Below are 12,910 nucleotides of genomic sequence, written 5' to 3'. Positions count from 1 at the left end.
CCGCTTGTTTGGCGACATCGTCAAACTAGCGGATCTCTACGTCTATGGCCACCTTTAGACCTGGCAAACTGATAAGATGAAGCTACATCCTCCTCAATCTTATGTCAGTGACATCATATCCTGTAGGCCGAAAAGTCATAAAAGTTCTAAAAAAAACGCTGGTGTTTTTTTTCATATTTTAAAGCGGAATTGTCTTTAAAAGTTCTAACTTTTAAAGATTTTTATGAACATTTTCTTCTCAACCATGCCACGTTTGTTTTAGGGTGGGCTCATGTCTAGGGAATTCGAAGATCTTTTTATTTTGCTTCCTTGGACATTTGTAAACATATATACGACCTTGAAATTGACCTAAGCCTAAGATTACTATCAAAGTTTCGCTTGCCAACGTTAGCGAAAGTTTGTTACGAAATGCTCGCGCTGACGAATTAACATGACCGAAACTTCGCCGGCGTTCGGCTGCCGAGACGCATTTTAGTGAATTAGCGTTGTAACAAATTTGCGCCTGGCTAAGTGGCATGAAGCGCGGCGAAACCTTCGCAGGCGAAACCTTCGCAGGCGAAAATTCGTCCTTTAATAAATTTGCCGCTTTGTTTATTGTGAGATTTATGAGCAAAATTCCGTCATTTATTTCTGCCTTAAATGACATCCCGGATTATGATAAGCTGCTCTCATTCTGGAGGGGTCAAGCTTGTTGTCCCATGTAGAGTCGGCTTTAGAAACCAGTCCAGTGAATAACCCCAAAATGTGGAGTTTATATAATACCTTTATTGGCTGAACCAGATAATTTGCAAGCTGTTTAGATCATTTGGTCTTTACTTATTCTAGGAATATATATTCATTAAAAAATACCTTTTGATTAATTAAAGGACAAAGAAACCCATTTATATACTGTAACTTCTCTTTTATAAACTTTCCCCAATACTGTTGACCCCCAATACTGCCCTATTTGCTGTAACTGTTTGCAACTGCCACCTGTAGCCACTTGATATCTGTTCCCAAGCTCTCCGGGTGGCAGTCACATGCACAGTTCAAGTATCTGTTCTAACTCCGGCTTTTCTTGCCCAAAATACCAGCCTTTCTATATTTTTATCTACCTCGCCTATTAATAACATCACTTTTACTGGTCAGGTGGTAACAGTAACTAAAACTATAGATGCTCCTGGTTGGTGATCACCACCACAATCCTGCCAGACATGGACTAATGTTATTAACATGTATGACAAATGGTGGTCAACTAGGGAACTTTGGAAGGCAGGGCTCTGGAGGCATTGTATTAATGAGTTTCCTTAAAGGGATACTGTCATGGGGAAAAAATTTTTTTTCCCAAAATGAATCAGTTAATAGAGCTGCTCCAGCAGAATTCTGCACTGAAATCCATTTCTCAAAAGAGCAAACAGATTTTTTTATATTCAATTTTGAAATCTGACATGGGGCTAGATATTTTGTCAATTTCCCAGCTGCCCCTGGTCATGTGACTTGTGCCTGCACTTTAGGAGAGAAATGCTTTCTGGCAGGCTGCTGTTTTTCCTTCTCAATGTAACTGAATGTGTCTCAGTGAGACATGGGTTTTTACTATTGAGTGTTGTTCTTAGATCGACCAGGCAGCTGTTATCTTGTGTTAGGGAGCTGCTATCGGGTTACCTTCCCATTGTTCTTTTGTTTGGCTGCTGGCGGGGAAAGAGGGGGTGATATCACTCCAACTTGCAGTACAGCAGTAAAGAGTGATTGAAGTTTATCAGAGCACAAGTCACATGACTTGGGGCAGCTGGGAAACTGACAATATGTCTAGCCCCATGTCAGATTTCAAAATTGAATATAAAAAAATCAGTTTGCTTTTTTGAGAAATGGATTCCAGTGCAGAATTCTGCTGGAGCAGCACTATTAACTGATTCATTTTGAAAAATTTTTTTTTTCCCCATAACAGTATCCCTTTAAGGTGCCCATAGATGTAACAATTACGATCTTTCCTGGAAAAGATGTTTCCAAGATAGATTGTTCGTTTCAATACACACGTGTAGAGATGAATCGATATTTTACATATAGAAACAATAGAATTCTAACTGTATCTGATGATTCAGCACTATTAATGGCCGATGTTTGGGTGTCTTCAAAGGAGCCAGATCAAAATTGTACGACCGGCCCGATCAACGGCTCATTGGACCGATATCCAAGTCTTGTCCCGATATCGGTCAGCTCTCTTCCCATCATATAGACACTAAATATTGTACGAAAATGTGTTTTGTACGATATTATCGTGTATCTATGGCCACCTGTAGTGAATACATTTCTACACAGATCAAAACCAACCTGGACTTTTCGTTATATTCGGAGGAGTGGTTGTGTTGCCTTTCAGTTGCGTGGTGTCAAAGTTTTGGCTAGACCTAAAAAAAAGATAAAAAATATTGAAATAAACCAGAAGGGAAGAAATGAGGTGGCTTCAGGCTTTCAAACAGATACGAGAGAGATGGAGACATACCCAGTGCATAGAGCATAAGGAAGAGTAAGGCGGATCTGTCGGAAGAAAGTCAGAGTACAGCTACCAGGCGGAGTGATAGAGCTGCCAGACATGAGACCATGAGACATAAGAACCAGGAAGCAAGAAAAAATAGTGGCAGATATTCACATTGATCAAAATAAGAAAGTGATAAAAATGGAGAGAAGGTTGGAGCAGATGGTGAATTGGTGAGGGGAGAATAGAAGATAAAAGTGGAAGAAGGAGGAGAGGATGAAAGAGAGAAAAGGGAAGGGGTGGATTCCATTTGACCACTGCTGTCCAACGTATCACATGTAGTTGGCCAATTATTTCACATTCAGCATGTTCCAGAGCCAGATTATATTAAAATGATGTCATACAATGGGGGCCATAAAAATTCTTTGGAAGGCCACATCCGGCCCACGGGCCTCCAGTTGGACAGCCCTGTACTAGATGATAAAGGGCGGAGACACACGCTCAGATTAAGGGAGATTTAGTTGCCAGGTGATAAATCGCCACTTCTTTGGGGCGACTAATCTCCCTGAACTAGTGTCAGACTGGGACACCAGGGGCCCACCCAAAAACTTTGACCAGGGGCCCACCAATTAATCTTAGACCAGGGGCCCACTCTGCCTCTCCTTTCTTCCTCTCCTCACTCAACCTCTATTCTCCTAGTCTCTTTTCTTTACATACTATAATCTATTTTTCCAACTATTTAGCCTCTTCGTTCTCATAAAAATAGGGAATGGCCATGAAATAGGCCAAATGTTCAGCAGCATGAGGGGCCACTGACACCTGGGCCCACCGGGACTTTTCCTGGTATCCCTGTGGGCCAGTCCGACACTGCCCTGAACTGCCTCCCGCCGGCTAGGATGAAAATCGTCGGCGGGATGGCACTCGAATCGCTTCATTTGCTGAAGTCGCCTGAAGTTTCCTGGTGAGTCAACTTCGAGCGACTTCAAAAAACGAAGCGCACCGATTGCCATACCAATGGCGATTTACATTCTTGCCGGCGGGAGGCAGTTCGGGGAGATTAGTTGCCCTGAAGAAGAGGAGATTTGTCGCTGGGCGACTAATCTCCCCGAATTTGAGCGCGTGTCTCTGCCCGAAAGGAATGAACACAAGGTGGGGATAGCAGGGAAGGGAATCTTGGGAGAGAGAAAACCATGAAGGTTGTGGAGAGAAGAAGTCAAGGTGGAAGTAGGACACAAGAGAGAAATGGATGGGGAAAAACAAAGGTGGTAGAGCAAGAAACTGTAATCTCCGCACATGTCACATTGAATTTGGATAATTTGGGCAGAACTCCTCTTTTTAGACCAGACTAAAATGCCAGTTTGTGCCATTGCTGCTAATAAAGGCATTTTAATCTGGAATGAAAAGTGGAAAGCAGTAGGCCAAAGCCAACCTGTTCTCCCCACCCCCAGATCCAACTTTTGTTCTGATGTTTTGTTCCTATGCCCCTTTCTACTCTTATCTCTCCTTATTCTCCCTTTTTGCCTTCTCTTTTTTTGTTCATTCCTGTACTGCACTCCTTTGTCTCCAGTCCTATGGAATCAGGAGAGTTCTCTCTGTGTAACTATAAGAAGGTTGTATATTTCTTTCTCCTAAGGAAGCCAAGTCGCTTACCCGTCGATGCCCAACAAGTCGTCTTCACTGCGCAAGTTCAATACATACAGTGTTGTCATGGAGAGGACACTGCACAAAGGAAACCATTGGAAATGTTAAAGAAAATAGAGAAAATGTAAATAGTGTAATAGTAAAGGGATACTGTCATGAGAATTTTTTTTTTCAAAACACATCAGTTAATAGTGCTGCTCCAGCAGAATTCTGCACTGAAATCCATTTCTCAAAAGAGCAAACAGATTTTTTTATATTCAATTTTGAAATCTGACATGGGTCTAGACATATTGTCAATTTCCCAGCTGCCTCATGTGCCTTGTGCTCTGATAAACTTCAATCACTCTTTACTGCTGTACTGCAAGTTGGAGTGATATCACCCCCTCCCTCCCCCCCCAGCAGCCAAACAAAAGAACAATGGGAAGGTAACCAGATAACAGCTGCCTGGTAGATCTAAAGGTGGCCATAGACTTAAAGATCCGCTCGTTTGGCGACATCGCCAAACGAGCGGATCTTTCCCCGATATGCCACTAAACTGCGTGGCTATATCGGGGGTAATTCGAGCGTTCGGCCGTATGGCCGAACGATCGAATTACGATGCGCCAAGCGGCTCCGACGGGTCGGTCGGGTAAAAATCCAACCTTCCCGATCGATATCGTGGGCAGATATCGATCGGGATGACCCGTCGGAAGCCGCAATACACGGGCAGATAAGCTGTCAAATCGGTCCAAACGACCGATATCGGCAGCTTTATCTGCCCGTGTATGGCCACCTTAAGAATAGCACTCAATAGTAAAAACCCATGTCCCACTGAGACACATTCAGTTACATTGAGAAGGAAAACAGCAGCCTGCCAGAAAGCATTTCTCTCCTAAAGTGCAGGCACAAGTCACATGACCAGGGGCAGCTGGGAAATTGACAAAATGTCTAGCCCCATGTCAGATTTCAAAATTGAATATAAAAAAATCTGTTTGCTCTTTTGAGAAATGGATTTCAGTGCAGAATTCTTCTGGAGCAGCACTATTAACTGATGCGTTTTGAAAAAAACATGTTTTCCGATGACAGGATCCCTAGTAATTACAAATAGTAAGTAACACGATGCAGTAGGTGAGAATTTCGAAGGATTAAATGTGCGCATAGTAAGGGCCGTGGTATTGAAAGAATTCTACAAATAAGGACTTGGGGGATGAATGTAGAGGTAGTTGAAGGTTGTTGGGTATGAACAGGGTCGCCATCAGGGGGAGGCAGGTAGGATATATTTTAGGGACCCAGAGGAAACGGGGTGCTGATGGTGCCAGACCATTCCCATTAAGGGGGTAACCACCTTTAAAGGGCACCTGTTGGGTAAAAATGTTATCCACAACCAAAGGTGTGGGCTAATAGAGCCGCATTCGGGTGGGGGATAACAGTTTTTTTTTTTTTTTAAAAAATGCCCCCCGCCAGCGCTACGTTACCCGTACTGGGAGGGAGCTCCAGGTGTGAGCAGCCATGTTGAGTCAGCCACATGCGCATAACGAGCGCTTCGGGCACATTTTCATTATGCGAGTGAGAGTGACAGGACATGGCTGCTCCGGTGCGGGTAGCGTAGCGCTGGCGGGGGACAGGTTTTTTTTTTAAAAAAAACAAAAAACAATGTTATCCCCAACCAGAATGCAGCTCTATTAGCCCTCACCTTCGGTTGGGGATAACATTTTTACCCAACAGGTGCCCTTTAAGTTAACGTTAACTTGAGTTTATAAAATGGCCAATTCTAAGCAATTGGTCTTCATTTTTCTTTTTTAAAGTTTTGGAATTATTTGTCTTCTTTTTCTGACATTTCCAGACTTCAACGTTGTGTGTGTGGGGGTCACCGACCTCATCTAAAAAAACAAACGCTCTCGAAAGTGACACATTTAGGGGGTCATTTACTAAACTCCGAATGCAGAAATCACGAAAACTTTTTTCTTTTAAAATCTGACTTTTTAAATTTTTCGGAATTTATTAAACCAAGAGGATGGAAAAGTCACAATCTGGAAATCTGGCATCTCAGACCTGTCAAGGTCGCATATAAGTTAATGGGAGAATGATTTTTTGATGTGCGCTGGGTTTTCATGCAATACCCCAAAGTTTTCAGGCAAAAACGTAGGGATGCACCGAATCCACTATTATGGATTCGGCCAAATAAAGAATCGAATCCGAACCCTAATTTGCATATGCAAATTAGAGGTGGGAAGGGGAAAACATTTTTTAATTCCTTGTTTTCTGACAAAAAATCAAGCAATTTCCCTCCCCGCCCCTAATGTGCATATGCAAATTAGGATTTGATTCGGCTGGGCAGAAGGATTCGCCCGAATCCGAATCCTGCTGAAAAAGACCGAATCCTGGCCGAATCCCGAACCGAATCCTGGATTCGGTGCATCCCTAGCAAAAAGCATAAGATATCAGATTTTTTGGGTGAAAAAATTGTGAAAATCGGATGAAAAATCCAAAAAAATAATGAAACTCCGATTTTTTTCCCGCAAAGCAACTTTTCGGGAAAATGTAATAATAAATAAGCGTAAAAAACCCGAGCAGATTTGATGGGAGTTTGTAGCAGAAAATATTGAGATAAATTCGGACTTTGATAAATAACCCCCTTATTGTTATTGCTACTATGTATTGCTAATCTTTCTATTCAGGCCTCTCCTATTCATATTCCAGTCTCTTATTCAAATGAATGCATGGTTGCTAGGGGAATTTGGACCCTAGCAACCAGACTGCTGACATTGCAAACTGGAGAGCTGCTGAATAAAAAGCTAAATAACACAAAAACTACAAATAATAAAAAATAAAAACCAATTGCAAATGGTCTCAGAATATCCCTCTCTGCATCAAAAAAAGTTCATTTAAAGGGGAACAACCCTTTTAAAATACTCAGGGCATATATGTGTTCATAATGCTGTGTAATGTAGCCAGGTTAACCTCATAGATTTTCTTACCTGAAAGCCATGATAATAACCAGAACAATGATTATTGCCTGAAGGAACCGCTGACTGACACATCTTTGGCCTGCAGGGACAGTCTGGATTGGACAGAGAAATATAACACACACGGTATCACATAGAGACACTGCTACACAGGAGGTGTCAGACAAAAGCAAAGAAGCCACTGTCTACTACACACAATAACACAATACTAACCTTGCCCATGACTTTGGGGGGACGTTGCTTATAAGGCACACTCCCTGCACGGCTGAACTGACTACTCCCGCTGTGACTAGAAGTAAACAGAGCGGCGTTAATGGAGTGACACCAGGAATATCTACACAACAAGGGAAGGGTTTAAAGGGGAAGTAAAGTCTAAAATAGAATCAGGCTAGAAATGCTGTATTTTGTATACTAAACATAAACATGAACTTACTGCACCAGAAGTCTAATCAAACAAATGATTTATGCTTTCAAAGTTGGCCACAGGGGGTTACCATCGTGTAACTTTGTTATACATCTTTGCAAGACCAAGACTGTGCACATGCTCAGTGTGATCTGGGCTGCTTAGGGATCGTCATAAATGATCAAAACAGCACAAGTCAAATAATATCTGCCAGAAGCTGATACAGCAAGACTGATTAATAATCAGAATATACAGACTGCACTGGGTCCTGTGTTGTCATGTAATCTAATGTGGATTTTATAGTTTTTGGATTGTTTAATACAAACTTTCTCCAACTCTGCAGAACCAGTGGCTGCAGCAAAATAATCCTCCAAATAGAATCCCAGTTTATCTGTTTAAATCTGTCTCCATGATCTTTGTCCCTGCAGCTGGAGTTGGAAACATTAAAGAGGATGTAAAGGCAAAAATAAAATCCAATGCAAATCTCTACACAGTCGCCGACTGCTCTACAGGGAAACAAACAAAGCTGCTTGAGTTCTGCATGGCTGGGAAGTAAGGCGGGGGCTCCCCCTGCTGTTCATAAGTATGATTGTTTCCCTACAGAGCAGTTAGGGACCGTCTGACAATTCCTATCCACAGCAGTAAATGAAGGGAGAATTTCACTGCATACAGTCAGGTTTCTTATAAAAACGGTACACATTTTTTAATTAAAGTATATTGGAGATTGGGTTTTTTTTTGTTAAAAAGTAAAAATGGGATTTTATTTTTTAAGAAGTACTTTTGAGTGAATTGATATGGACAGAAAGACTCCTTCATGAATACCTGTTAGTGCTTTTCATGCTGTCCAGCCTCCGGAGTTTGGCCAGTTTGCGGCTCCACCTTTCCAGCTCATCAATGCGGGTTTCCAGGTTGTCCGTCAGTTTGCAGAGTTCCTTAACAGCTCCCACATTCTCCATGAAGATCCGTTCCTTGGAGATCAGGAAGATGGGGTGTTTCAGGTCCAAAGTATCATTACTTCCAATTAGGTCTCCATTTCCCATCCAAAAGGTTAAGTAATAACAGCTGCCCCCAAACAAACCGTCTCTTACACAGTAACATCTTCAACAACAGCTTTACTCTGACTTACCTTGTTTACTACCAGGAAGTTTTCAATGGTCTCTCCATTTGCACATACCAAATCTCCACTTTCCTTAACTGCTTCAGGGAGAATCTCCTGCACCTCCTGAGCGATCACCCCTGCAGAAAAAGAAGGTTCCGCCTTAAAGGATAAGTAAACCTTTAAAATAAGTGAATATAAAATTGATGAGGGGGCTATTCTAAGATATTTTGCAATGTACATTCATTATTTATTTTGGTTTTATTCCAAGATATTAAGGGATACATGTGCTGTTAATATGAATGAATTGTGTTACAACAGCGCCACCTGCTGGTCAGTTTCCCACCAGTCTGACCAGCAAGTAGTCAAGGAAGTTGTCAGGAGAAAGAAAGAGGCTGATCTGATGTTCTTCTGCTTAAGATAAAAAATAGAAACCTTTCTCACATCTTTCCTAAGCAGAAGAACATCAGAGCAGCCTCTTTCTTTCTCCTGACAACTTCCTTGACTACTTGGTGGTCAGACTGGTGGGAAACTGACCAGCAGGTGGCGCTGTTGTAACACAATTCATTCATATTAACAGTACATGTATCCCTATCTTGGAATTAAAAACAAAATAAATAATGAATGTAAATGACAAAAGTGCTTAGAATAGCCCCCTCATCAATTTTACATTCACTTGTTTTAAAGGTTTACTTATCCTCTAAGTGTTGCAGTCAGAAAAGAAAGAGAATCGGTTGCTGTTACACTAATAAGGTGAGATTTGTTCCAAAAGAAGACTGGGGAGTTTTGGACCCTGGGCAGCCACAGTGATGCTGCCCTCCCTCACCCTCCACACTTAAAGGAACAGTAACACTAAAAAATAAAAGTGTTTTAAAGGAATGACAATATAATCTATAATGTTGCCCTGCACTGGTAAAACTTCTGTGTTTGCATCAGAAACTCTACTATATAAACAAGCTGCTGTGTAGCCATGGGGGCAGCCATTCAAGTACAGGATACACAGTAGATAACAGATAAGTACTACTATAGTTTATATAAACAAGCTGCTGTGTAGCCATGGGGGCAGCCATTCAAGCACAGGATACACAGTAGATAACAGATAAGTACTACTATAGTTTATATAAACAAGCTGCTGTGTAGCCATGGGGGCAGCCATTCAAGCACAGGATACACAGTAGATAACAGATAAGTACTACTATAGTTTATATAAACAAGCTGCTGTGTAGCCATGGGGGCAGCCATTCAAGCACAGGATACACAGTAGATAACAGATAAGTACTACTATAGTTTATATAAACAAGCTGCTGTGTAGCCATGGGGGCAGCCATTCAAGCACAGGATACACAGTAGATAACAGATAAGTACTACTATAGTTTATATAAACAAGCTGCTGTGGAGCCATGGGGGCAGCCATTCAAGCACAGGATACACAGTAGATAACAGATAAGTACTACTATAGTTTATATAAACAATCTGCTGTGTAGCCATGGGAGCAGCCATTCAAGCACAGGATACACAGTAGATAACAGATAAGTACTACTATAGTTTATATAAACAAGCTGCTGTGTAGCCATGGGGGCAGTCATTCAAGCACAGGATACACAGTAGATAACAGATAAGTACTACTATAGTTTATATAAACAAGCTGCTGTGTAGCCATGGGGGCAGTCATTCAAGCACAGGATACACAGTAGATAACAGATAAGTTCTGAAGAATCCCATTGTATACAGGTATGGGACCTGTTATCCAGAATGCTTGGGACCTGGGGTCTTCAGAAAACAGATCTTTCGGTAATTTGGATCTTCATACATTAAATCTACTAAAAAATCATGAAAACATGAAATAAACCCAACAGGCTGGTTTTGCTTCCAATAAGGATTAATTATATCTTAGTTGGGATCAAGTACAAGCGACTGTTTTATTATTACAGAGAAAAAGGAAATCATTTTTAAAAATTTTGATTATTTGGATAAAATAGAGTCTGTGGGAGATGGCCATTCCATAATTTAGAGCTTTCTGGATAACAGATGCCATACCTGTACTACAGAGCTTATCTGTTATCAGCTGTGTATCCTGTGCCTTTTCTCCTTTTTTTAGCTTGGCTGCCCCCATGGCTACACAGCACAGCTACTATTTTAGAGTTTCTTAAAGGGCATGTAAAGGCAAAAAAATAAAATCCCATTTTTACTTTCTTTAATGAAAATGAAACCTATCTCCAATATACTTTAATTAATAAATGTGTATCGTTTTTATAAGAAACCTGACTGTATGCAGTGAAATTCTCCCTTCATTTACTGCTGTGGATAGGAATTGTCAGACGGTCCCTAACTGCTCTGCAGGGAAACAATCATACTTATGAACAGCAGGGGGAGCCCCCGCCTTACTTCCTAGCCATGCAGAACTCAAGCAGCTTTGTTTGTTTCCCTGTAGAGCAGTCGGCGACTGTGTAGAGATTTGTATTGGATTTTATTTTTGCCTTTACATCCCCTTTACTGTTTCCAACTCCAGCTGCAGGGACAGAGATCATGGAGCCAGATTTAAACAGATAAACTGGGATTCTATTTGGAGGATTATTTTGCTGTAGCCACTGGTTCTGCAGAGTTGGAGAAATAGAGTAGAGAGTCTGGAAGACTGACCTGTTTCTGCTGCATTTTCATCTAGTCCCACAGTGCTGGCAAACTCAGGTTTGTAGTGATAATGAACAAGGCGCATCTGAGAGATCCGTTTCAACTGTTCTGTTGTATCCACCTGAAAATGCAAAGAAACCAGACCATTAGCAGATATAAGAGATTAGCCTGTTATTAGCCATTAGTAGTTCTATCCTTCATTCTACTGCAAACCTTGCCACTGCAGGTATGGGATCCGTTATCTGGAAACCCGTTATCCAGATACGTTTGGAGATTCAAATTACGGATAGACCCCTTATCTGAAAAGCCCCAGGTCCTGGGTATTCTGTTAACAGGTACCATAGTTGTATCAGATTTTGACCTGCAGAGGTTGTTTTGCTCCTAATCCCGATTCCCTTGTATCATCTTGTTTATTTAAAGGAACAGCAACACCAAAAAATGAAAGCGTTTAAAGGAATGACAATATAATGTACTGTTGCTCTGTATTGGTACAACTGGTGTGTTTGCTTTAGAAAGACTACTATAGTTTATATAAACAAGCTGCTGTGTAGCCATGGGGGCAGCCATTCAAGCACAGGATAGACAGTAGATAACAGATAAGTACTACTATAGTTTATATAAACAAGCTGCTGTGTAGCCATGGGGGCAGCCATTCAAGCACAGGATACACAGTAGATAACAGATAAGTACTACTATAGTTTATATAAACAAGCTGCTGTGTAGCCATGGGGGCAGCCATTCAAGCACAGGATACACAGTAGATAACAGACAAGTACTACTATAGTTTATATAAACAAGCTGCTGTGTAGCCATGGGGGCAGCCATTCAAGCACAGGATACACAGTAGATAACAGATAAGTACTACTATAGTTTATATAAACAAGCTGCTGTGTAGCCATGGGGGCAGCCATTCAAGCACAGGTTACACAATATATAACAGATAAGTACTACTATAGTTTATATAAACAAGCTGCTGTGTAGCCATGGGGGCAGCCATTCAAGCACAGGATACACAGTAGATAACAGATAAGTACTACTATAGTTTATATAAACAAGCTTCTGTGTAGCCATGGGGACAGCCATTCAAGCACAGGATACACAATAGATAACAGATAAGTACTACTATAGTTTATATAAACAAGCTGCTGTGTAGCCATGGGGACAGCCATTCAAGCACAGCATACACAGTAGATAACAGATAAGGTCTGAAAAATCACATTGTATTCTACAGAGCTTATCTGTTATCTGCTGTTTATCCTGTGCCTTTTCTCCTTTTTCAGCATTGTTTGAGCAGCTTGTTTATATAAACTATAGTAGTACTTATCTGTTAACTACTGTGTATCCTGTGCTTGAATGGCTGCCCCCATGGCTACACAGCAGCTTGTTTATATAAACTATAGTAGTACTTATCTGTTATCTACTGTCTATCCTGTGCTTGAATGGCTGCCCCCATGGCTACACAGCAGCTTGTTTATATAAACTATAGTAGAACTTATCTGTTATCTACTGTGTATCCTGTGCTTGAATGGCTGCCCCCATGGCTACACAGCAGCTTGTTTATATAAACTATAGTAGTACTTATCTGTTATCTACTGTATATCCTGTGCTTGAATGGCTGCCCCCATGGCTACACAGCAGCTTGTTTTATATAAACTATAGTAGTACTTATCTGTTATCTACTGTGTATCCTGTGCTTGAATGGCTGCCCCCATGGCTACACAGCAGCTTGTTTATATAAACTATAGTAG

The 12,910-nt window shown here is 41.2% G+C and overlaps 1 protein-coding gene across 4 annotated transcripts in view; it reads right to left on the bottom strand.

The window, feature by feature from the left end:
* The window catches only part of myrf.S (myelin regulatory factor S homeolog), an 84,164-nt gene that overhangs the window by 8,481 nt on the left and 62,773 nt on the right, over positions 1 to 12,910 (bottom strand). For 3 of the 4 annotated variants that reach the window (XM_041560878.1, XM_041560879.1, XM_041560881.1), the window contains 8 exons: positions 11,172 to 11,283; positions 8,565 to 8,674; positions 8,261 to 8,406; positions 7,249 to 7,324; positions 7,048 to 7,130; positions 4,100 to 4,168; positions 2,477 to 2,557; positions 2,308 to 2,381 (listed from right to left, as the gene is read on the bottom strand). In XM_041560878.1, coding sequence (XP_041416812.1) covers positions 2,308 to 2,381; positions 2,477 to 2,557; positions 4,100 to 4,168; positions 7,048 to 7,130; positions 7,249 to 7,324; positions 8,261 to 8,406; positions 8,565 to 8,674; positions 11,172 to 11,283 — 751 coding nt within the window. The remainder of the gene's footprint in view (positions 1 to 2,307; positions 2,382 to 2,476; positions 2,558 to 4,099; positions 4,169 to 7,047; positions 7,131 to 7,248; positions 7,325 to 8,260; positions 8,407 to 8,564; positions 8,675 to 11,171; positions 11,284 to 12,910) is intronic. The other variant, XM_041560880.1, reaches the window with a different exon arrangement.

Source organism: Xenopus laevis, chromosome 4S, assembly GCF_017654675.1.
Source record: "Xenopus laevis strain J_2021 chromosome 4S, Xenopus_laevis_v10.1, whole genome shotgun sequence".
Taxonomy (NCBI): domain Eukaryota; kingdom Metazoa; phylum Chordata; class Amphibia; order Anura; family Pipidae; genus Xenopus; species Xenopus laevis.
This window is presented reverse-complemented; position numbering and strand designations above follow the sequence as displayed.